Source organism: Vigna angularis, chromosome 4 (assembly GCF_016808095.1).
Source record: "Vigna angularis cultivar LongXiaoDou No.4 chromosome 4, ASM1680809v1, whole genome shotgun sequence".
In the NCBI taxonomy this organism is placed as follows: domain Eukaryota; kingdom Viridiplantae; phylum Streptophyta; class Magnoliopsida; order Fabales; family Fabaceae; genus Vigna; species Vigna angularis.
In genome coordinates this window covers 24,623,981-24,647,250 of record NC_068973.1, presented here as the reverse complement: position 1 = coordinate 24,647,250, position 23,270 = coordinate 24,623,981, and the positions used below count along the sequence as shown (strand labels likewise).

The 23,270-nt window shown below is 33.3% G+C and overlaps 1 protein-coding gene across 7 annotated transcripts; it reads left to right on the top strand.

Annotated features, from left to right (window-relative positions):
* Window positions 1–9,151: 9,151 nt before the first annotated feature.
* On the top strand, window positions 9,152–13,519 carry LOC108331877 (probable inactive receptor kinase At5g58300). 7 transcript variants are annotated; one of them, XM_052876326.1, is made up of 5 exons: window positions 9,152–9,374; window positions 9,492–9,547; window positions 10,412–10,492; window positions 10,857–12,278; window positions 12,688–13,519. In XM_052876326.1, exons 4-5 carry the CDS (start codon window positions 10,976–10,978, stop codon window positions 13,302–13,304), a joined length of 1,920 nt encoding a protein of 639 aa, XP_052732286.1. In that variant the 5' UTR covers window positions 9,152–9,374; window positions 9,492–9,547; window positions 10,412–10,492; window positions 10,857–10,975; the 3' UTR covers window positions 13,305–13,519. The 7 variants fall into 7 exon arrangements, with proteins under 7 accessions (XP_052732286.1, XP_052732285.1, XP_052732288.1 ...); XM_052876325.1 differs by having other exon boundaries at window positions 10,405–10,492; XM_052876328.1 differs by lacking the exon at window positions 10,412–10,492.
* The last annotated feature ends 9,751 nt before the right edge of the window (window positions 13,520–23,270 follow it).

Below are 23,270 nucleotides of genomic sequence, written 5' to 3'. Positions count from 1 at the left end.
AGTTGTTTCTAGTATGCTTCTCCGACTTTCCAAGGACCCTCTCAACAACCTACAGTGAGTGCTGAAATTCTAAGGTAAGACGGTTCCCTGATCCGACCAGTTCGGTTGCAGAGTTAAAAATGTAGCTCACATAAAAGAACACCGGTCAATTTACAGTGAAACATTTAAAATCCAGGTCGCATTTACAAACTGGAAAGCAATAAAATAGCAAGGGAAATAAAATTTTAAAATTTGTATCAGTTTACTGTTTAACTGAAGAGAAAAGAAGCGGAGAAAAAGAAAGAAAAATCACGATTTTCTTTTAAGTTTTCCTGTCATTTAAAATTAATATATATATATATATATATATATATATATATATATATATATATATATATATATATATATATATATATATATATATATATATATATATATATATATATATATATATATATATATATATATATATATATATTGTTTCAGTACGTAGGTCGAGAATCATATTTTCATAATTTAATCTAATCTCTTGTCCTGATTCCGTTTTTCTTTTTCTTCTGGTTTATCGATTTTCTTTCGATAGAGTCCAAATTTGAATAGTGAGTTCTGTTAAAGATACTAAAGTTAGTTTTCAATTACCTGTTAGTTATTATAGTTAAGTTATAAATATTTAATAAATGTAATTATTTATCTTTTTATCTTATTTCTGTATTAGGGTTGGTTTAATTGTGATCTAAATTTAAGCATGTTTTTATTTTGTTATTCAACAAATATTTAGATTGAATGACCCAGTTGAGTATTTGCCTATTGGATTTATCTAGTTATGATTTTTTTGGAGTTGATTTCCTACATGATTGGTCTGTAGGTGTCCATACATATTATATATATATATATATATATATTTATATATATATATATATATATATATATATATTGTTTTCTTTGATAAAAAAATGGTAAGAGTTTTTTTTTTGTTAGATATGAGCCTTGTAGTTTCACGGGTTTAACCGTTCTCTAACAAAGTAAAAGAAATTTTTCTTCTAAATTAGATATCTGTTGTGATATTAAATATATTAGTCTCCCTATTTATTTATATGATACTTGTCAGTATTGCTTTTACATCTGTTACCGTTATGACATTTTTGAGGTCTAAAAAAATTTGTAAAGACTACAATTATAATTCCTTCGAAAGCAAATAATATTGTGTAATTTTTTTATAACATCGTTTAAAAATTATATAGATGAGGATCTTTTATTGAATGAAAATATAAAAAAAATATTGATTGTTTATGCTTGTTTTTATACTTGTTTTCATACTACCTATTGATGTTTTGGGAATTAAAGATCTAATGAATTATTTTTCTATGTATATAATTCTGAATATAGGGAATTAATAAGACATGGCAATTTATGGTTTAGTTGGAAGATAGAAGTTAGAGAGATAAAAATCTAAAATGCAATTGGAAGTAAAGGTATTTTAGATGAAATATATGTCAATTAATTATTTCCTAACAGGCAGAAAGAAGATTAAGAAATGTGAATAGATATGGAATAAAACGAATGGTTAGCAAGAGCTTGAGAAGCACATGAATGTTCATTGAATGACAGTTTTGTTAGCTAGGAATTAAAGGGTTTTGAGAAAGTGAAGTATTGTGCAGTGTGTGATTGTCGAAATATTCCGTGCATTTACACCGCCACTATGTCTGAAATAGAAGTGAAAAATGGACTGCTCTAGTTGCTTTTGATATTAATGAGGCACTTATGTTAGTTGTCTATAGCTCTATATTTGAATGTGACTTCATGCCCTTCAACTACGTGTCCCTTCTTCAACTACCATTTTCAAAATTATTGCTATCATATATGATCAACATATATATATATCTTACTATTAACCATTGCCATGCCAATGCTCAACAGATATCATCAGGAACTCACTAGATAAATTAAAAAAGTTATAGAAAAGTTATCATTTTCTCACTTGTACAAGACTGGTGTCTCCTCATGACACTTTTTGGGATGTCGTCCTTTTCAATGCTAAGGAAATATAACCATCACCCTTCTCAACAAATTTTATATTATTGGTTACCGAAACTTTCGTTTTATTAAATAAACTTCATTTTATTAAATAGTTCTTTTATATATTTGGTTACCTATATTATCTTCATTTTATATTTATCTTTTATTTTTAATTAATTTTCTATTATATTTTATTTATATTTTAGACTTAACTCATATTTCTTCTATTATAAATAGAAGTTTTTATGTGTATATTTAACACAAGAGAGATTAATCTTATACACAGATTTTACTATATTCAACATGATATTTAAAGCATAAGGTTCTTTATTCGTTGGCCTTATCCACTACAACCGTCATCGCCATTAGAGTCGTCGTTGCTGTCGCCGTCATCATAACATTACTTTCTAATCGCTCGTGACAACACATGTGTCATTATCTTCGTTGTTGACCGTCTTTGTTGGACTCATCATGACCCCCCCTATCTGAATCTGGCCTGATTGTGTTGATTGGGCCTCTTTTAAGTTCTAGGTTTTTACTCTCTTGCTTGTTCATGAGTTCTGACTCGTCTATATATACTAACTATGTCAATGTGCATTTATCTATTGATATAAGTTAGATTATACTAATTATGCGACTTGGACATCAGTCGTTAAACTTTGGCTTAAGAGTCAGGGGTATCTTGATCATATTACTCAGAACGTGACAACTATTGATTCCGCTGCGGTTACCCATTGGTTGAAAGTTGATGCTCAATTATGCATTGTTCTCAAAAGTACCCTTCATTCCTCTTTAAAACAAATTTTTCGTTCCTACGAAACATGTTTTGAAATCTAGGAACACACCAAATTATTATACACCAATGATACTCAATGTCTTTATGGTGTTTGTCATGATCTTCTCAATATTTTTACTCCTCAGCATCAAGACTGGGAACACGTCAAATTATTATACACCAATGATACTCAATGTCTTTATTGTGTTTGTCATGATATTCTCAATATTGTTGCTCCTCGGCATCAAGACTCTATGATTGATTATATGGGTAAAATTCATGTTCTTTTTCATGAATTTATGAATTATTGCCACCGGCCTATACTCCTACCAAAGAAATAGAGCAACGATCAAAGTTCTTCATGCTACTAGCATTGCACGACCTTACTTATGAGTATTCTCATATTCATGATCAGATTTTGGGTTCACATGTTGTTTCCACTTTGATTTGTACTTGTTCCACTCTTTTGCGTGTACCTAGTAAACCCATCAATGATACATATATTTCCTCTACGTTGGCATCTCAACGTCATTATCGTAATCACTCTTGCAAACCGATAAAAGGATGTCTCAAGTGTAACCATTGTGGCCGATTGACAAGTGTTATGCATTACATGGTCACCCTCCTATATATCCTACTATTTTTCAGACTGTTCCTCCCTCACAATCACTTATTAGGGATCCTCCTTCATCTGATATTACCGATGACTCTGTTATTTTCAGTAAATTTCTCAAATGGTATAAGGATCAACAACCTTATAATTTCACTACATCTTTAGCACACACATGTACATATTTTGTTAGTCTGAGTCCATCTTCTTCTCTTAGCTCTTGGGTTCTTGACTCGGGAGCCACAAATCACATTACTGGTAACAAATCTTTGTTTTCCTTGTCCTCTTTAAATCCTTTACCTTATGTTACCTTCTATCTTATTTCCTCATGAACCCCTTCACCCTTACCTCTAAAAGTTTTTAGGTCTACATGTTTTGTTCATAATTTTAGTCCTGGTCTTGATAAGTTAGCTCCTCAATTACACAAATGTATTTTTGGTCCTGGTCTTGATAAGTTTTTGGGTCTACATGTTTTTGTATTTTTTCTCCCTCTCTTAATCGTTATTTTATATATGTAGATGTCACCTTCAATGAGTTTTCCTTTTATTTTAACGATCGTTCATCTTCTGATATGTCTTCTTCTAACACTATCAATATTCCCGTTGTTTGTGCTCTTCCAATTGTACCTAGTTCACCAAGTGTTTCTCAACAACTACCAAGTGACTAAATTCAAGTGCCAACTACCTTGTCTCCTCCAACTCGGACAACGGAGTCTACCCTTCCAATTGCCTTCCGAAAAGGTATACGTTCTACTTGTAATCCTTCTCCACATTATATTACTTTAGGTTATCATAAACTATCTTCACCTTTTTATACCTGACTTTCGTCTATTTCTTCTGTGATCATCCCAAAATTTGTTACTGATGCCTTAGCCCATCTTAGATGGCATTAGGTCATGCTAGATGAACTAATTTTTCTTCAGATTAATGGAACTTGGGAGCTTGTCCCATTACCGTGTATAAAATTTGTTGTTGGTTGCATATGGGTTTTTGCTATCAAAGTTGGTCTTGATGGAACTATTGATCGTTTCAAAGCTCGTCTTGTGGTCAAAGGTTACACACAAATTTTTGGGTTGGTTTATGGTGATACTTTTCTCCATTGGCAAAGATGACATTTGTTTGTTGCCATGACAGCTATTCAGCAATGGCCTCTTTATCAACTAGATGTCAAAAATGCATTCCTTAACGAAGATTTGCAAGAAGAGATTTATATGGAGCAACCTCCAAGATTTGTTGCTCAAGGGAAGTCTTCTAGGTTGATATGTCGTCTTCGCAAATCCTTATATGGCCTAAAACAATCTCTTAGGACCTGGTTTGGAAAATTTAGTAATGTTGTTGAACAATTTGGTATGACTCGTTGTGAGGTAGATCATTCAGTCTTTTACCGTCACTCGAGTGTTGGATATGTTTACTTGATAGTATATGTTGATGACATTATTCTTATAGGTAGTGATAGTCATAACCATTTTCAGAACAAAGATCTTGACTAACTTAGATATTTGTTGGATATTGAGGTGGCACAATCCAACGATGGTATTGTTATATCTCAAAGGAAATATGCATTGGATATTTTGGAGGAAACTGGATTGATGAATTCAAAACTTGTGGATACACCCATGGATCTTACTACTAAACTTCTACCAAAATAGGGGAGCCTACATCAGATCCCGAGAAATATAGAAGACTAGTTGGAAAATTGAATTATCTTACAGTTACTCGTCCTGACATTTCCTTTGTAGTTAATGTGGTAAGCCAATTCCTTAATTCTCCATGTAAAGATCATTGAAATTTAGTTATTCGTATATTAAAGTACATTAAAGGATCTTTTGGAAAAAGGGTTGTTATATGATTCTAGTAACCATACAAGAGTGATTTGTTATTCTAATGCTGATTGGGCTGGATCTCCTTTTGATAGAAGATCTACATCAAGATATTGTGTCTCCATTGGTGATAACTTGATCTTTTGGAAAAGCAAGAAATAGAGTGTTGTGGCAAGATCTAGTGCAGAAGCAGAATATAGAGCTATGCCTTCAGCCACTTGTGAGCTTGTTTGGCTTAAGCAATTGCTTAGAGAGTTAAAATTTGGAGATGTCACTCAAATGGCACTTATATGTGACCATCAAACTACTCTTCATATTAGTTATAATCCGATGTTTTATGAGAGGACCAAACACATTGAGATTGACTGTCATTTCATTCGAGAGAAGATTGTATCTGGAGATATCAAGACTGAGTTTGTCAATTCAAGTGATCATGAGTTAGTAGGTATTTTCACTAAGTCTTTATAGGATCGAGAATTGATTATAGGTTTAATAATTTTTGAGGTCCCTATTTATGCAAAAACGTCTCAAATATGTCATTCTATTATTCGTTATCTGAATTAGGTCCCTATTTGTGTAAAATTGATTCAATTGCACCCTTGCCGTCAATTTAAGTGAACGACATTAAGATTGCAATCACGTGGTATGCTAACTTTGCAAATATGAACCATGTGGCACATTGGGGGTGTTAGTGATGTAGGTTTTGTAATTTTGAAATGAAAAAAAATTGGGATTTCATTAAATTGCTAATTTGCAAAAATCCCTAATTAAAAAGGGTGCTTGAGGTGTTCAAAGTTGTTCTTCTACGATGCGGGTGCTTGGATGGTGAATGTATTTCTTCTTCTTTGAAGAGGATTTCAAAGGACCATTCATGTTGTTCTTCCACATGTAGTGGATCGCACCAATGAAGGCTTGACATGTGACAACCCCTTTTTGACCCAAAAATTAGGGTTTTCGAATTGGGGAAAACTTGCTCCTATGACTTTTCTCTCTTTGTGATTGCTAATGCAAATAGGGTTTCACCCCTTTCATATGGAAGCACATAGCAACACAATGGTATTAACATTTTGATGACTTCCCTTGTTGTACAAAATTGCAGGTTCATGACTCGAAGAAATTGATGCGTGAAGACGTGATGGAGAATTTGCGAATTGGGGATGGCTTCTTGTAGTTTCAACTCGCGGAGAAGATGAATTCACAGACTGGGTGGTGTTTTCTGATTACAGGTCTTGAATCGCGATTTGGGTGCTTGAAGATGATGAAGGAAACAAATCTGGTTCATGAGACGCAATCAGGGTTCACGGCGGTGACAATTTGGGTTTGTTGTTTCTATTTGGGGATTTTTATGCATTTGTAGGTGAAGACGCGGGGATGACGATTTGTGGTTAAAGGTGTGGTTGCTTGCGCGATTCTCGCGATTTTATGAAGGTTGAACAAATCGCAGCGGTGCTCTACGACGGCTTGCAGTGACTTTGCGATTTGGGTGGCGTTGTAAGCATGTACGAGACTCAATCGGAGCAAATCACGTTTCCTTTGATCATGCCATCAATTTGCTTCCATAATCAAAGCCACATTTACTAACCTTTCACTTGATTCACCTCCAACAACTTGGTGATTCTAGCGAACAACATTTGATAGATGACGATAAAATCCTCCAACGAAACCCTAATCTTATTGATGGAAAACTAATTTGATTGAATGAACCTGAATTTGGAACGAAAAGAAATAACCCACTCAAACCCTACTTTCACTACTTGATTCTATGTAAAAAATCCCTAATTTAGCAGAATATGTTTTATTTGAATTAAATTTTAGTTTTTTAAAACTTAAAATAACTAAATTCCACATACTGCCACCAACTAAAACATATTATATCACGTAATGCGACCTAACTCTGCCACATGGTTCAGATTTGCAAAGCATGTCATGTGACTATAATCTTGTCGTTCACTCAAATTGACAGTAAAATTGCAATTGAATCAATTTTACACGAATAGGGACCTAGTTCAGATAACGAATAATAGAAGGACCTATTTGAGACGTTTGTGCATAAATAAGGACCTCGAAAATAATTAAACCTTGATTATATTTATAACAAGCTTGGTCTATAATTTGTATACACCAGTTTGAGGAGAGTGTTAGATATATTATCTTTATTTTATATTTATATTTTATTTTTAGTTAGTTTGTTATTATTCTTATTTGTATTTTGTGCTTAATCCATATTTCTTCTATTATAAATAAAAGTGTAAAGATTAATCCTATACTGAATTTTTATTATATTCAACAAAATATTTATATTTATATGTAAGTTTAAATGTACAGTTAGAACTTTTTTTAAATACAATAGAAAAAATATTTCATCACGGGTGCTTTATTCATTAAAATGTCAATTTCACCCAACTCACAGTTTATTTGTGATCCACGTGCGTCATATTAAAAAAAAAATCTACAAAATAAAAAAGTTCATATAAAAAAAAATTCAGTAGACTAAAATGCTCGCAAAAACGGCATGTGTCACTACCAACCTATTCATTTTATCAAGTTAACAACCTTATTTGAAAATGAAAGTAAAAGAAGAAAAACCATTTACTTTAAAAAAAATTACAAACATAAAAAATATATACCCAATTTAAATCTAAACCTAGGTCAGATGGGTAAGGTCATATCAGACTTAGATAAAGTTATACTATAATTAAACCCACTTTTTTCTTACCCTAGATCATGGGAATTTTGGATGATGGAGTTTTTTCAAGCAACTAAAAAATATGTTTTTAAAAGGGATTTGGGATTGGTACATGCATGAGTCACAAGTGAAATTCTGAGTTTTCTATTGGAGGAATTTTAATCCAAACTTACTCATTAAGCAACTAGTTGATGCATGAAGTGTAAGATTTTTAAAGATCATGGTAATGTAAAATTGGTGGTTATTATAAAAAGTCTTAATTTATGGAAAAGTCAAAACAGATATGTTGAGACGATGAGTTATGAGTGACAGGCTACCTATATCTAAAATAGAATTAAGAATAGTGTGGAAGGATGGAAAGGAAAGGAAAGGATTTGAAATGGTTCTGTAACAGCCAACTACCTTCTTCGTGTTTTTATGGGTAACTCATTACACAGTTGGCCCCATCATGGTCTAGTCTCTCTCACAAACATAGCCAATATGTGCCAATTTTAAATGTTTAGTTTCTGTTCACACCTTTATCCTATTCCTACTTTCATCAATGAATGCTCGTCTTTTTCTTACTTCTCTTTAGTCCAAACACTTTGTAACATGACAATAGGTAATCATCAAAATATTCTTAATCAAATGGACTGTAATGGATTTTCATAACTTGTTAACAATGCCCAGTTTTTAGCTCATTCTCATTCCCTCATTAATACCGGATCATGGCCTATACAATAATAGGTTTTAGAGTGCAATACTTGAGTGCCCTGTTGTTTTTATTAATTAATTAATTCTCATGGGGGACCATTCTCATGGATTTTGATCTTCAATAACAATTCAAAACAGGAATGTATCTCAATTACTTTCCTCTTCATCAACCTCTAATTACTCCTTCATGAACCTCTAGTTTTGACGAAGTCTAACTCATATCTGAGGGAGTTGGAGCACTCTGAAAATTTTGACTGTGGAGAGAAATACAAGAGTTAATATCTATGTTGGAAGAGTGAAATAATGATGGGAAAGTGAGGTTTTTAAAGTACTCCATTATACGGTTCTTCAGTAGTTTTCAGAGTGGCATGTCAGCAAGTCCTTATTTATGCCTCGGTGGTCTTTGTACTTCTTTTTCATACGATTAAATCTACAAAATTCATGCATTGTTCCTTATATGTTGGGCCATTTTCAACAGCAGCAGGTGCATATTAATGTACTAGTACTATAGTTAGCTAGATAAAGGGCTTGCTGAACTCCCTCATTATTGCTGTCATTGTAGCGAGTAGGAAAGTTCTTTTTTTTTCTTCTTCCGGTTTTTCATCAAAACATATTCAGCTACCCTCTTTTTTGCTGTGTGTGAATCTCTTGAAAAGAGAAGAAATCATACTCTTATTATTGGTAACACTGTAATGCCAAGTCTGATGCCACCAACTCCAACTGTGCTGAGTTGGAAGTAACTTTAAGGGAAACTAGGCTCCTTCTCAATTTTAAAGTTACAAGTCATACTATATTTGTAAGAAAATAAATAGTCAAGTACTATTGCGCTCCATTTCACACTGTGCTTTGCTTTACTAATTAACTTGCTTTCTTCTTGACCTCCTTGATATTTCTTAACTCATTTTTTGTGCAGTGATGCTTCACTCTGTGATGTGTTCTCAGCCTCCCAGAACTGAATTTCATGCCAAGGTAGCATCTCTCACTTTCTTTCTAATTCCATCTCGAATACTTGTAGTCATTAACTGGGAACACTTAATGAATATTGCATTATCCATGATTAATGTCATTACTGATACTCATAACATATCTGTTCTCGGCTCCTGATCCCTATAAAGTTTCTATCCATCTTCATGATTCAGTTTTGAGTGTCTTTCTGCTTATATGTCTTACAAACTGGAGATTTTTTCTAGTGTGAACTGTATGGCTTCAATTTCTTCTCGAAACTTTGTTATTTTTAATGTTTTATGTAATTGGGATGATGGACAAAGGTTTTGTTTTGTTTGCTTTAAGTGGAGGAAAAATCAGTGAATTGTTTTTGTTGAGATGTTGATTCTATGTTAGCTTTGAGTTGTTTAATACAAGACCTGACCCATCTGCATCTCTTTAATTATCCTTTGTTTCTGTGCGTGTCAAAATCTGGTTAATCAAATATTTTTGTGTGCTTCAAAATGACCTTTCTGCAGTATTCACTGACCAGATAAGGTGGCAGAAATGAGAAATCAACACCAATGATTTATGTTGATCTTTTATAAATTATGAGAATGCGGTCTGCTTTAGGTAAAGAATGCTTTTTCTTTATAAAGTACACCGGAGAATCAAACTTTTACTTTTTCTTTTTGAGTTCTATTTTTTCTTGGATTCTTAACTATCACAAGAATGAACTTTGTTTTTCTTTTCACTTCTCCCTTCTTGGATGTTTCTGAAACTTATAACCACCGATTTGTGAGCCAAATTCTTTATTCTCGGTGAAAAATGCACTTTAGTCCCCCATTATTTAAAGTTCACAGGCTAACCTTTGGCCTTTTACTTTTTCTTTTTAAATGGAGGAGTCAGCATAACACTTCAGGTATTGAATGAAAGAAAATGCCTCAACTGATGCATTTGAAAGAAGGAAGTTCCCTTCCTTTGTAAATGGTAAGCAAGCATGAATGACACTGTGTTATTTTGCTTTATTTTTTTCTTCTCTGCAAAAGCTGCAACAAGTGTTGTTTTCGGTTTTCTGCATAAACAGGAGACTTGTCGTAAAATTCAAATTTTCTGCAATAGAACTTAGTTCAAACTTTTTTAATTCAACCCTTTGTAATTTCTAAATTCACAATGTGTTCATCCTACTCCTTTCATCCTTTAAACTAAACACTTCCTGTTGCGTGCTGCTACTGTTGAAAATTAAAATATCACTGATTTTAGGAAAGCTTCATGTAATCATGCTTACCCAAATGATCATTTGTCTGAACAAAAACTTGTTAATTTGAACTTTGACAATATTGTACTTTCTCAGCTACAGGATCAGCCAACAACCTGCTGCATCTTCCAAAGCAAGACTAGGAGAGAATGAAGAACAGTTAAGATCAGAAGCCGGAACCACCACCTGCCTTGATTTTGCATTAAACAATAATCATGAAGTTGCAGTTTTCTATTGTTGCAATTATTCTATTAGGCTCCACACTGTCTTTCTGTGGCATGATTGTAGCTGACTTGAAGTCTGACAAGCAAGCTCTGTTGGAGTTTTCTTCAAGTGTCCTACATGCCCCAAGACTCAACTGGAAGAATGACTCCGCTTCAATTTGCATCTCATGGGTTGGTGTGACATGCAACTCAAATGGCACACGTGTCATAGGCCTTCACCTTCCAGGAATGGGATTAACTGGGACCATTCAAGAGAGCAGCATAGGAAAACTAGATGCTCTTAGGGTCCTCAGTCTTCATTCCAATGGTCTCAGAGGAAATCTTCCTTCTAACATCCTCTCTATTCCTTCACTCCAATTTGTATACCTTCAGCACAATAACTTCTCTGGTGCAATTCCTTCTCCTGTGTCCCCTAAACTCTTTGCATTGGATATCTCCTGTAACTCCTTTTCTGGCAGCATCCCACCTGCAATTCAGAACCTGAGAAGACTCACTTGGTTGTATCTCCAAAACAATTCCATATCTGGGGCTATTCCTGACTTCAACCTTCCAAGTCTCAAACATTTGAACTTGAGTTATAATAACTTCAATGGCTCAATTCCAAATTCCATAAAGACATTCCCTTATTCTTCTTTTGTCGGGAACTCTCTCTTATGTGGGCCACCACTAAATGATTGCTCTACAATCTCCCCTTCTCCATCTGCTTCCACTGATGATTACCCGCCACTCACCCCACCTACCATCCAAAACCAAAAGGGTACCAACCATAAGAAAAGCTTTGGCCTGGCTCCTATACTTGCTCTAGTCATTGGGGTCTTTGCCTTCCTCTCTCTGCTAGTTGTAGTGATCTGTGTCTTCTGTTTGAAGAGGAAGAAGAACAGTAAAAGCAGTGGCATACTGAAAGGAAAGGCTTCGTGTACTGGAAAGACAGAGGTTTCCAAGAGTTTCGGAAGTGGGGTGCAAGGGGCTGAAAAAAACAAACTATTTTTCTTTGAAGGTTCCTCTTCAAGCTTTGACCTTGAGGATTTGCTGAAGGCTTCAGCTGAAGTTCTTGGAAAAGGAAGCTATGGAACAGCATATAAGGCTGTTTTGGAGGAGGGAACAACGGTGGTAGTGAAAAGGTTGAAAGAAGTTGTGGTAGGAAAGAAGGAGTTTGAGCAGCATTTGGAGATTGTAGGGAAATTTGGAAGCCACCCAAATGTGATGCCCCTAAGGGCTTATTACTATTCCAAAGATGAAAAACTTCTGGTTTACAACTACATGCCAGGTGGCAGCTTGTTTTTCTTGTTGCACGGTAAGTTCTACCTGATGACAAAACTCTTCTCATTTTCTTCAGAACTAACTTGTCTTGTGATTCTACATGAACATGAACCTCTCAGTTTTAACTAAACTATGATCAATCGACTTTACATAGTATTAATCATAGTTCATTAAATTCAAATAGGAACTGAAACTGACAATGACAGTGTAACCAAAACTTCTGATCGAAAGTTGACAAATTTAGGTAGTTTATACAAAAGCTTTTGCATTGTCGGTGCAAACACTATATACTCAACATCCTTAACATTTGCAAAATTATGTCTTGAATTCCATGCTTGAGTTACTGATTGAAATAAAACAGTGGTAGCATCTACAACTTATGAACTTGAATTGTAACACTGTTATGTCTTTGATTTCCCTGCCTACGGTGTTCCAAACAACAGGAAACAGAGGTGCAGGAAGAACCCCACTTGACTGGGATTCCCGAGTGAAGATTTTGCATGGAGCTGCCAAGGGAATTGCTTTCATCCACTCCGAGGGAGGTCCAAAATTCACACATGGCAACATCAAGTCAAACAATGTGCTGATAACCCAAGAACTAGAAGGCTGCATCAGTGATGTTGGGTTGCCACCTCTAATGAACACCCCAGCAACCATGTCTAGAGGCAATGGCTATAGAGCTCCAGAAGTCACGGACTCAAAGAAGATCACTCAGAAGTCTGATGTATACAGCTTTGGTGTGGTGCTGCTTGAAATGCTGACAGGGAAGACCCCACTGAGGTATCCAGGGTATGAGGATGTGGTTGATCTTCCAAGGTGGGTGAGGTCTGTGGTTAGGGAGGAATGGACTGCAGAAGTGTTTGATGAGGAGCTTCTGAGAGGGCAGTACGTTGAAGAGGAAATGGTGCAGATGCTTCAGATTGCATTGGCATGTGTAGCTAAGGGCTCAGAAAATAGGCCTAGAATGGATGAAGTTGCTAGAATGATTGAGGAAATAAAGCATCCGGAGTTGAAGAACCGGCCATCTTCTGAGTCTGAATCTAATGTGCAAACACCATGATCAATCTTTTTGTCTTTTCCTTCAACTTTGTTTCAGAGGGAGAGTAATAAAATTTCAAGAGAATGGGGTGTTCTCGTATTTTGTTCTGTCCTCAATTAATAAGCATGTTTCATTGTAAAATACTACTCATGTTTTTGTTTTTTATTCATGTTGCCACCTTAACAGCTTCCTTCATGTTTCACAAAGTTATGAAAAATTTGACTCATTGTTGTTCAGTCTCTGGACTTAATTCAAGTTCCATTTTGCACACCAAAGGTGACCCATTAAGTTTTCCTTTCAAATTCTTCTTATTAAACAGGTGCTTTAGGCGAAAACAAGAGAGATATACAGAAAAACAATTAAAAAAAGTGACAAGATCGAGAATAAATAACTTGAAAAAGATTAATTTAAATAAGAAATATTTTATTCAATTAATTGGTTTGAAACACTGTATGGATCTCTGTATATATCACCCTAAAGTAAATATTATAAAAAGATCTTATTCGGGGGAGATGATTTGGGAAGATGATTTGAATAGATTTGAGTAGATTTGAGGGTAATTTTGTAGTTGTTTTTTTAGTGGATTTGTGGGTAATTGACAGTGGATTTGGAAGTAAAGCTTATGAGAATTAGTGTAGGATTTGATTGATGTGACAGATTTAAAAAATTAGTTTAATCTGTAGAAATTAAAGATTACCAAAATGCTCTTAATTATTAAAGTAATATAAAATGTTATTTATTAATGTTATATTTAATTGTAAAAATGTTTATAAAGAGACAAAAAAATTATAAATAATTTTTAAAATTAATTTTTAAAAATTATAAAAATTATAGTGTAGTAAAATGAATTTATTTTTAAATGTGGTATTTGTTTGTAACATATTTTTTTTTGTTTTTATAATAAAATGTCTTCTGAATTAATACAATATTATTTGAAGACAATAGAGAAAAATGTAAGAGGCATATGAGTGAAAGTGAAATGTGTATTTTATTAAAACCAAGTAAATTATATGACATAAATATAGGCATATACTTATTTACTATAAAAACCAATAAAATATATTATTTAGGGTATGGATACTTTTATAACCTATTATAAAGACATAATGATTTGGCAATTAATTATACAAATAGTGTAACAATATGTATTTAAATTTGAAATTAAAGTATTGATATACATTGCTATATCATTAAAATGCTGATAAAATATATATCATTAAAATAAAGTTGTAAAGTGGATATTTGATAAGATGTAACTTTTTATTATTTATTTATCTAGTTTGGTATGTTTGAGTTAAGTTTGTTCTTGTTGATTTTGATGGGATATTTTTCCCAATAAATTAATAGACATCTTCTTTCTCCAACAACAGGATCTTGCACAGTTCTTAAAGTTAAGAACCAGTTCTTGTTAGGTTTCACTATTGGAATAAAATGAGGAATGATTCAAACAAAAAGGAAATAGTAGGTAGATGAAAGGTGGAAATAAGAAATGGGAAAAGGAAAAGGGTGACTCACATCATAAAAAAGGTGGTAAATATAGATAAATTGTGGGGTCTATTTAAAATAAGATAAGAACTTGTATTAGCTTTTTAGCTCTGGAATAAAACTTAAATTGTGTTGTTAAATCTTAAGTCTCAATGAAGAATCCAGAAAAAGTGTTTAAGTACCGCCAGATATTCTGATGCGCTTTTCATAATGTAAGTTTTTATCGTTTGAAAAATCTGAATGAGAGATGACAATAAATTTATGGTGGTGGAAAAAGTAGAAGTTTGTTCCATGATCCAAGCTGAATTATGGGCTATGTATAGTGGGCTGAACATTACTCTCTTGTTTCATACTCATCAATCCAAACACAGGATTATTCTTTTTTTTATCCCCATAAAATCTCTATCACTCCACCAACGTATATAAAAAATATCAACATGACAGTGTCATAATATCTCAACCAATTCAAAACTATTTTTTATATTATGGGCGTGTGAAAAAGAAAAACCACGACGATAGATACTAGCATACCTAACCTAAACATATTTTCAATGTCAAATCTCCATGCAAAATTACTAAAATCTATTTTCAACACGTTGTAATGTAATGTGAGAGAGTTTTTCTTCCTCTCACAAGTGTATTACGCCACCTTAACCTTACAAATAACAAATAATATGGAACATCTCTACTCTCCTTAATTACCAACAAGATTAATCTTTGTTCTTATTTTCGAAAGAATAATACAATTAAACTAAACATAATATTAATTTTATCTTTAATTAATGTGGAATTTTAATAAAAATATTTGTCCATCGAAGATTTGTAGAGTTTTCTTCAAATTGTTACTAATGAGAAGCATTGATACTTTGAAGATATTTTGATGATGATGCACTTGAAGTCTTGAAATATTATTTACTTACATAGTTAAAGCATTTTTGTAGAAAACCTTGTATTAGGCTTTTGCTTTCTGTACATCATAAGAAAACTTGTAAATTACTTTTTAGTATAGCTATGTTGAGACGATAATCGATTATCACTAGCATAATCGATTATTAAAAGCCAAATTAGAAAAGAGTTGCTCGCGCAAATAATCGATTATCACTGCTTGGTTTAATATTGTCCAGGGTGCACAAATAATTGATTATTACTCAGGATAATCGATTATCACTTTTTCGAAAACCCCATAATGGCAGTAAATAATCGATTATCACTGAGTTCGGAGATGTCTTTTCAATTTTTGACACTACACGAATCTTGGGTTATAAATAGAGTTCTCCACAACTCTTAAAACTTAACTTTTCACTTGAGAGTATTAGAGTTGTGCCTAAGGGAAACTCTCTATTTGTGTGAAAAGGAAACTAAGCCATTTGAGAATACAGAAAAAGTTCTGAGGAAGTTCTTAAGTGTTAGTGTGCTCAAATCAAGTCTTGTAAATAGGAGAAACTTGCGCTTAATGTGTCTAAGGTCGAAGTGGTTCTCTTCAAGTTGATTGAGTTGAAGTTCTTCCATCGTTTGTCGAAGGAAGGTGTTTTCTGTTTTTAATCTTTATATGATCTGATTGTAATATGAAAAAAATATTTAGTGAAAAAGGTTAATCACTGTTTATAGTGATTAATGACTGGATAAAGAATCTTTTGATTCGAACCAGGATAAAATATTTTGTGTGATTTTCTCTATCTCTACACTTTTAGTTTACCAACTGTTTGATAAAAGTTCAAAAAGAAAATCACAATTTTTAAAAGAACCAATTCACCCATCTCCTCTTGATTATTGACCATAACACACTCTAAAATCTTTCCGCTACGTGATATCCGTTTCAACATATATGTCTAATCAGACCAACTTCTTTCTTTCTTTTCTTTCTTGGTTGCCATAATTCATTCCATTTAGAACTACTTGAACAATTTTTTTATTTTTGGGTTAGTAATATGTTAGAATATGCTTCTCATATACAACAAAAATTACAACATAATCAAATATTAACCATTCTCCAATTCATGCTGAAAATAGCTTACGAAAGCATACATGCATTTATGATTGGAAATAATGAAGGTGATGAGATTGACAATGATTATGTGATCTTCCAAATGTAAACCACTTTAGATTCTTTCTTGAATTTCTAGTTAGATGAGAATGAAAAGAAAAAGATTGGGAATAATTTGTTTTGTTTCTAAAAATGGTTACCATAACCCTTTTACGTTACTTCTATAAGTTACATTTGTAATATTTCTAATTTTTTCCTTCATCAAATTAAAAATATTGCTTATGATATCTACAGAATTAGTCTTTCATGACATATATGCCCTCAACCATAATTTTTGTATTAATCAAGTTAATAAAACAATGATCCTAACACATTTAATTATGTAATATATATATATATATATATATATATATATATATATATATATATATATATATATATACACTTACAATCCTTATAAATGTGTTAGACTTTACGAGTTTAGAATTTTTCATTATCAGTAATGCTGAAAGAATCAAATGACATAGACTCATCATGAAATATATAATATGAAAATTATGTGAAAGTGACTTGTACACATCTATTTTCAACTGGTCCTGCTTTATCTCGATTAGATCAATATAATAACATTAATATAAAAAATGTAATATCTGAATAATAGAACATATATTTATATTAACCAAATATATCAAAAAGTCAATGTATGCACTCATAAAATCGAACATAAAACATAAATACATAAAAGTGACAAACTCCTATTAAAGCAAAGATTTCTCGAATTGTAAAGCACTCATATGAATAACATGATCCTGAAAGACCTTGGGTGGAAGTCCCTTAATAAGAGGATTTGTTATTATGGAATTTGTCAATAAGTTTTCTGTGGAAATCTTTTTACCCTATATCCTTTCCTTAACAACTAGTACTTTAATGTCAATATTCTTTGACTTGGTTGATAATGGCAAACCTTTTAAGGGGCTGAAGGTTTCATGACTCCAAATGTTTTAGAAATTTTTTTAAAATTTATATATGAGGAATTATTAAAGTTTTTTTAAATTTTCAAATTATGTATAGTATACATTATGAATTGAGATGGAAATTAAATTATGTATCTTTTTATTTCTTTTATAAAGCACAACATTTAATGTTAATAAATAATAAAACATAAAATCAAATATAATAAAGAATAACAAATTTTTTAAGATTTTTTTTTATTTTCTTTCTCATTATCTTTTAAGTTTTTCACATATTATACTCATCTTCCACTTTCACATATTTTCGTTTTGTTTATGAGAAAAAAAAGAAATTTGACATAGAGTCGCTAATTTTGCTCTATTTTTACTCTTATTTTTTATGTTCTCCTCCATTGAAAGAAAAAAGAAAAACTGTTTCTTGTTTCCAGTCTCACTTGACAGTGAAATATTATTTCAAAGTTAGCATTATTTTTCTTATCTCACAAGCCTTTGTATATTATGTTTTATGAGTATAGAAGAAAAATTAATCTATGATGTATTTTTTCATAACCATTTTTTAATTGTGACTTATTATCTTAAATTTTTTCTTTTAGTAATTATGACTTTGGATTTTTAATTAGATCATGATAAACTATTTTTTAATTTTAAACTTAAAAAAAGTATATTTATAAAGAATAAAAGAATGTATTCATTTTTTAAAAGTGATTAAAGGGATCTACCCGTGAAGATGAAAACAAGACAAATTCAACTTCCTTACATATTTTGAACCATGATACTGATAATTTAATTGTTCAATTAGAAGATCCCTCAAATATTAATTCTTTAGAACTTATCCAAGAAAACATCCTTAAATATGAAAATATCTAATGAGTAAAAGAGATGAAATTGGAAGAGCTTATTTAAAATGAATCTATATCAAAAATAACTTCAAAACTATAAATATTTAGTGTATTATTTTGGCTCCCCCAAAATTATTGTTCAGGATCTGCCACGGTTGGTTAAGCTCTTGTTGTTGCTAAAGAATATAAATGATTTATTGTCACAATATAACTTTAAGTGATCTTTCAATTCCTTCCATAATTTGAAGCCTTGTGAACAAATTTCTCAACCATATTCCATGATTTGATGTCTCATAGCATGCTACAAATTATGCAGCCATAATGGATGGAACAATAAGGGTTTTCTTGGCACTGCACCAAGAAATCACACCACCATCTAACAAGAAAATGTAATCTAAAGTAGATCTCAAACTATCTTGGCATCTTGTAAAATCTAACACAATGATCTCCAACTAGTCTAACCTTTTTGTATGTGAGCATATAATCCTTTGTTCTCTTCAAATACTTAGAATTCTTTTGGTTGCTTTCAAATGATATATTTCTAGATTGCTTAAATATTTGCCTAATACCCTAACTATGCATGTTATATCTAGAAACATATTTACTTGAGCATACATCAAACTCCCGACAATTGACTGAAATTGAGAGTACTGTCAATTTAATCTAGAACTCGATTTACGCTATCAAAGAAGTGATTATAGTGTTTAAAATCATGTTGAAGTCTAATTCATAGATACATCCTCTCTTGTATCTGATCTTTACGTCTACAACTTAAAGTGGTCAAGTCTTGGGAGTTCTCTTTATGGTACTCTAGGCCCATTCCGATACCCGAAAACTAGTATTTTGCCTATTGTCCAATATGAAACATGTTAGTGACTGCGTACGACTCACTTGCATTACGAATAAGAATTTATTCCAACTACAAATCTCTTGCCTATTCCATCCAAAAACATACAAGAAAACTGATTAAACTATAACTTAAGACTAAATTCCACTCAATCTTAAGCCAATAGGACATGATAAATGATCAGTTCATTCCACAATCAACCATAAATCAATTAACCACTTTAAATCAAATGAAAACTACATAAATGAAAGTGTCACCGAATATAAGAGAGTTTGAATCTGCTACATCATTGTTAACACTTTGGCAAGTGTACCAAATCGTATCAAGTAATAATAAATGGTAAGACCAAGTATCGTTTCCCAAAGGACTCACGGCCTAGACAGTTATGTGATTTCTTGATTAAATGAGACTTGTAAACAAAATCATTGTGGTTAAATTGCGAAAAATAAACATGAATGCAAGTTTTGATCAATTGGATTGAAAGATGCAAAAGTGATTGATGTAAAATATGGAATGATGGTGTTGTTGGGGTTTCCGACTTATCCTATCCACTCTCATGTATTCATGAATTCATCTTTCTTCATTAATGTTAATGCCACTTTCTAATTTACCTTAAACCCGATGTCTCGGTGAAGAAAGCCTACTCCTAATCACTAGTTTACAATGTCTTGTATCCCTAGTAATTATTCATGCATTACATTCGCACAAAAGCTTAAAGGCAACCGATCCTCCTATTCCTATGTCTAGGTAATATTGCTTCCGGGAGAACTTCCCCAGTTCTAGATTCCCCGTATGTGTCCATATCGACAAAATCAATAATCATGCAATTGAATGAGTTAAACAAAGCATGCATAGAGTAAAGAGGAAAAACCCTAACAATTAATGAAGTAAAGCATATATAATCAAGAATAAATTCAATACATGAGAGTTTCAAAGGATTACATTGTTTCCCCAACAACAATGGAGGTTTAGTTCACCATAGACATGGTGAAACTAGATGAAAATAATGAAAAGAATGAAAGATAGAACCCTAGAATTTGAAGAAAGGAGCTTCCGCATCCAAAATCCGGCTCCAAGGGGTGAAAGGAGTATAATTTCACCTCTTTCTCTCCAAAGATATCAACCCTAGGTCGACTAAACCCTTATATAATTTATTAAAAATACAGAAAAATGGCCCAAGCCCAATTAAATAGCGCTCAGTGGCAATTTTGGCGCTCAACGGTAAGTGCGGCACTCAGAATGACCCTCAGCGTTGACGCTCAGGCGTAAAACAATGTATTCAACAGCACAGTCTGGCGCTCAGCGGTGAAAATACCGCTCAGCGGTAGGTGCAATACTTGAATTGGCCCTCAGCGGTAGCGCTTAAGCGTGAGACAATGTACTCATCAGCTAGATTGGCGCTCAGCGGTGCAATTGGCACTGAGCGGTGGCAACAGTTCTTCTTTTGTGCACTTTTCCTTCCTTCCTGAGTCCAACTCCTTGCTACTTCAACTTCTTTCATCCAATTCATCTTAATTACTGTCAAAACAAGGAAAATCAAGCATAAAACTCATCCAACTCTCTTATTTCCAAAACTTAAGCAAAAACATGATTTCAAGCTAGTTTCTAAGTCATAAAGGTTGTTTTTAAGATAAAAATTAAGTATAAAATAACGATTTTTCAACCGTTATCACAACCCCAAACTTAGAACTTTGCTTGTCCTCAAGCAAACAAGATGTAACTTAGTATTCCACCAATCAATACAATGGTTCAACACATTCAAAAAAAAAATCTTTCTTTCAAGACAAGTAATTACTCAAATCAGCTCATCAAATAGACTTCAGTCAAGATGCACACATGCCTTGATTCACAACCACTCATCATGGTGTTTACATATTCACATACTCTCAACCAAATGTTATTCTCATGAATGATCAATTAACTAAGCATAGATGTAATCAAGTGCTCATGGAATTATTCCTCACCAGATAAAGTGTTTCACTCCATCACACAAGTGTATATAGAGGTCACTCATTCACTCTACTATCACAATGTCACATGGATCATCTTTGCCTTTCATTTAACCACAATCAAACACATTCACAAGCAAACATCATCACAAAATCCTTGAGTTAAGAGATTCATTCACAACCATTCTCACTTCTTCCCAACTTTCCCTTGCATTGAGCTTTTCTTTTTCTTTCCTTTTTCTTTTGATTTTCATTTGCTCAACACTTAGCTCAATGCTTATGTATTTTCCCTTTTCAAATTTCCCAACAACCCCAAACTTGAACCTTTATCAATACCACAAATATTCTCAACTTAACTCAAGGTAAAGATTTTCACAAAGGGTTTTCAACTCCTGTTTAAAGCTAAAGGTTGAAAGGATAAAACACATTGTGCTCTCATTTACTGGGTTAAAATCATGCATTGGCTAAAAAGGGATAACAACAGATGGCCTTGATCATATGACACATGCAAGCAATTGATTCAATCACAGAAACCTGGGAAAAGTCATTCATGCTTTCAAAATAATAGTCATCATTCACAAAAACACTAGAGTTCAAAACCTCACATATAAGCTCATATTCCACATACACCACATACACATCTTGCTTAGCATCATAATCACAGTCACAACATCATGCATCTGTTCACATAGCTTCTGAATAATCACCTGTATATCAGCATATAATGTACAATCTCAACATCAATCAATATCCAAGCATCATCAAGCAATACTCATCATGCATAAATCACAAGCAAACCATCATAGCAGATAAAGTTTCATACTGAGTACATCACAACCTATTCTAAGAACATAAGCAAATAAGTTCAACAATACAAAACAAAAAAATAGAAAAAATCCTGCTCTAGAGGTGATAGAGTCCGTCAGTAGATGTTATCTCTGTTCCTCATCAACCCATGCTATCATCCTAATCTTCATCCTCTCCTTCTTCTTAAGCATCTTCAAAGTCATCATCATCATCCTCATCATCTTCATTCATAGCTGGGGCTTCAGCTGCTCCAGCTCCACTAGCCTGAGCTTGCTCCTCTGGCCATGCCACCACATTGTTGAATTCATCCATGGCCCACCGATGTCCTCGGGGTGTATCATACATCCCTATGATCATCTCCACAGTGGCTACTTGCCTTCTGTGAATAGACTACAGCTTGTCCTTCATCAAGGACATATACATGTCCCTCATCTGAAAAGGCTCTGCATCATGAGGCGGTGCATGTGCTCGTGATGGTCCTCTCCTTCTAGAAGGATGGTGTGATGGTACTGGCTGAGCTGCCTCATCTCCCCCGCAATACTGTCTGTAATAAGCCTCATCAATTGCCTTCCTAGGCCTCTCCAAAGGCGGTGAAGAAGTGTTAACCCCAGCTAACTCACAGAGGTGTGTAATCAGAGAAGGATGCCCCAAGGGCGCCTGGTTGTTCACAATACTTGCACAAGTCTGAATTTCATATGCTATGACCTGTCCAATGTTAATACTCATCCCTCTAAGCACACAATAAAGGAAAAGGGCTCTACTGACAGTGATATCTGAGACATGAGAACAAGGTTGAATGTTGGCATGAGAAAACGCCATCCAGTATTTTGCCATGGGAATCAGATCAACTCTCCTAATATGCACAATTGAACCATTCCTTTTCCTTTGAAAATGCCCTCCAGGCACACACAACACACACTCCATATCATCATAATCTGCTCCTTCTACCATGTTTACAACAAACTGACACTGCTCACCAGTCCACTCAACATTTAGAAATCTGTTAATGGAATCAGGATCATACCAAATGCTCTTTCCTCTAACATAGCTCATATAATCCTCAGTGTGAGAGTTACCCAGTCGCCTTGCATTGGTATAGAATTCT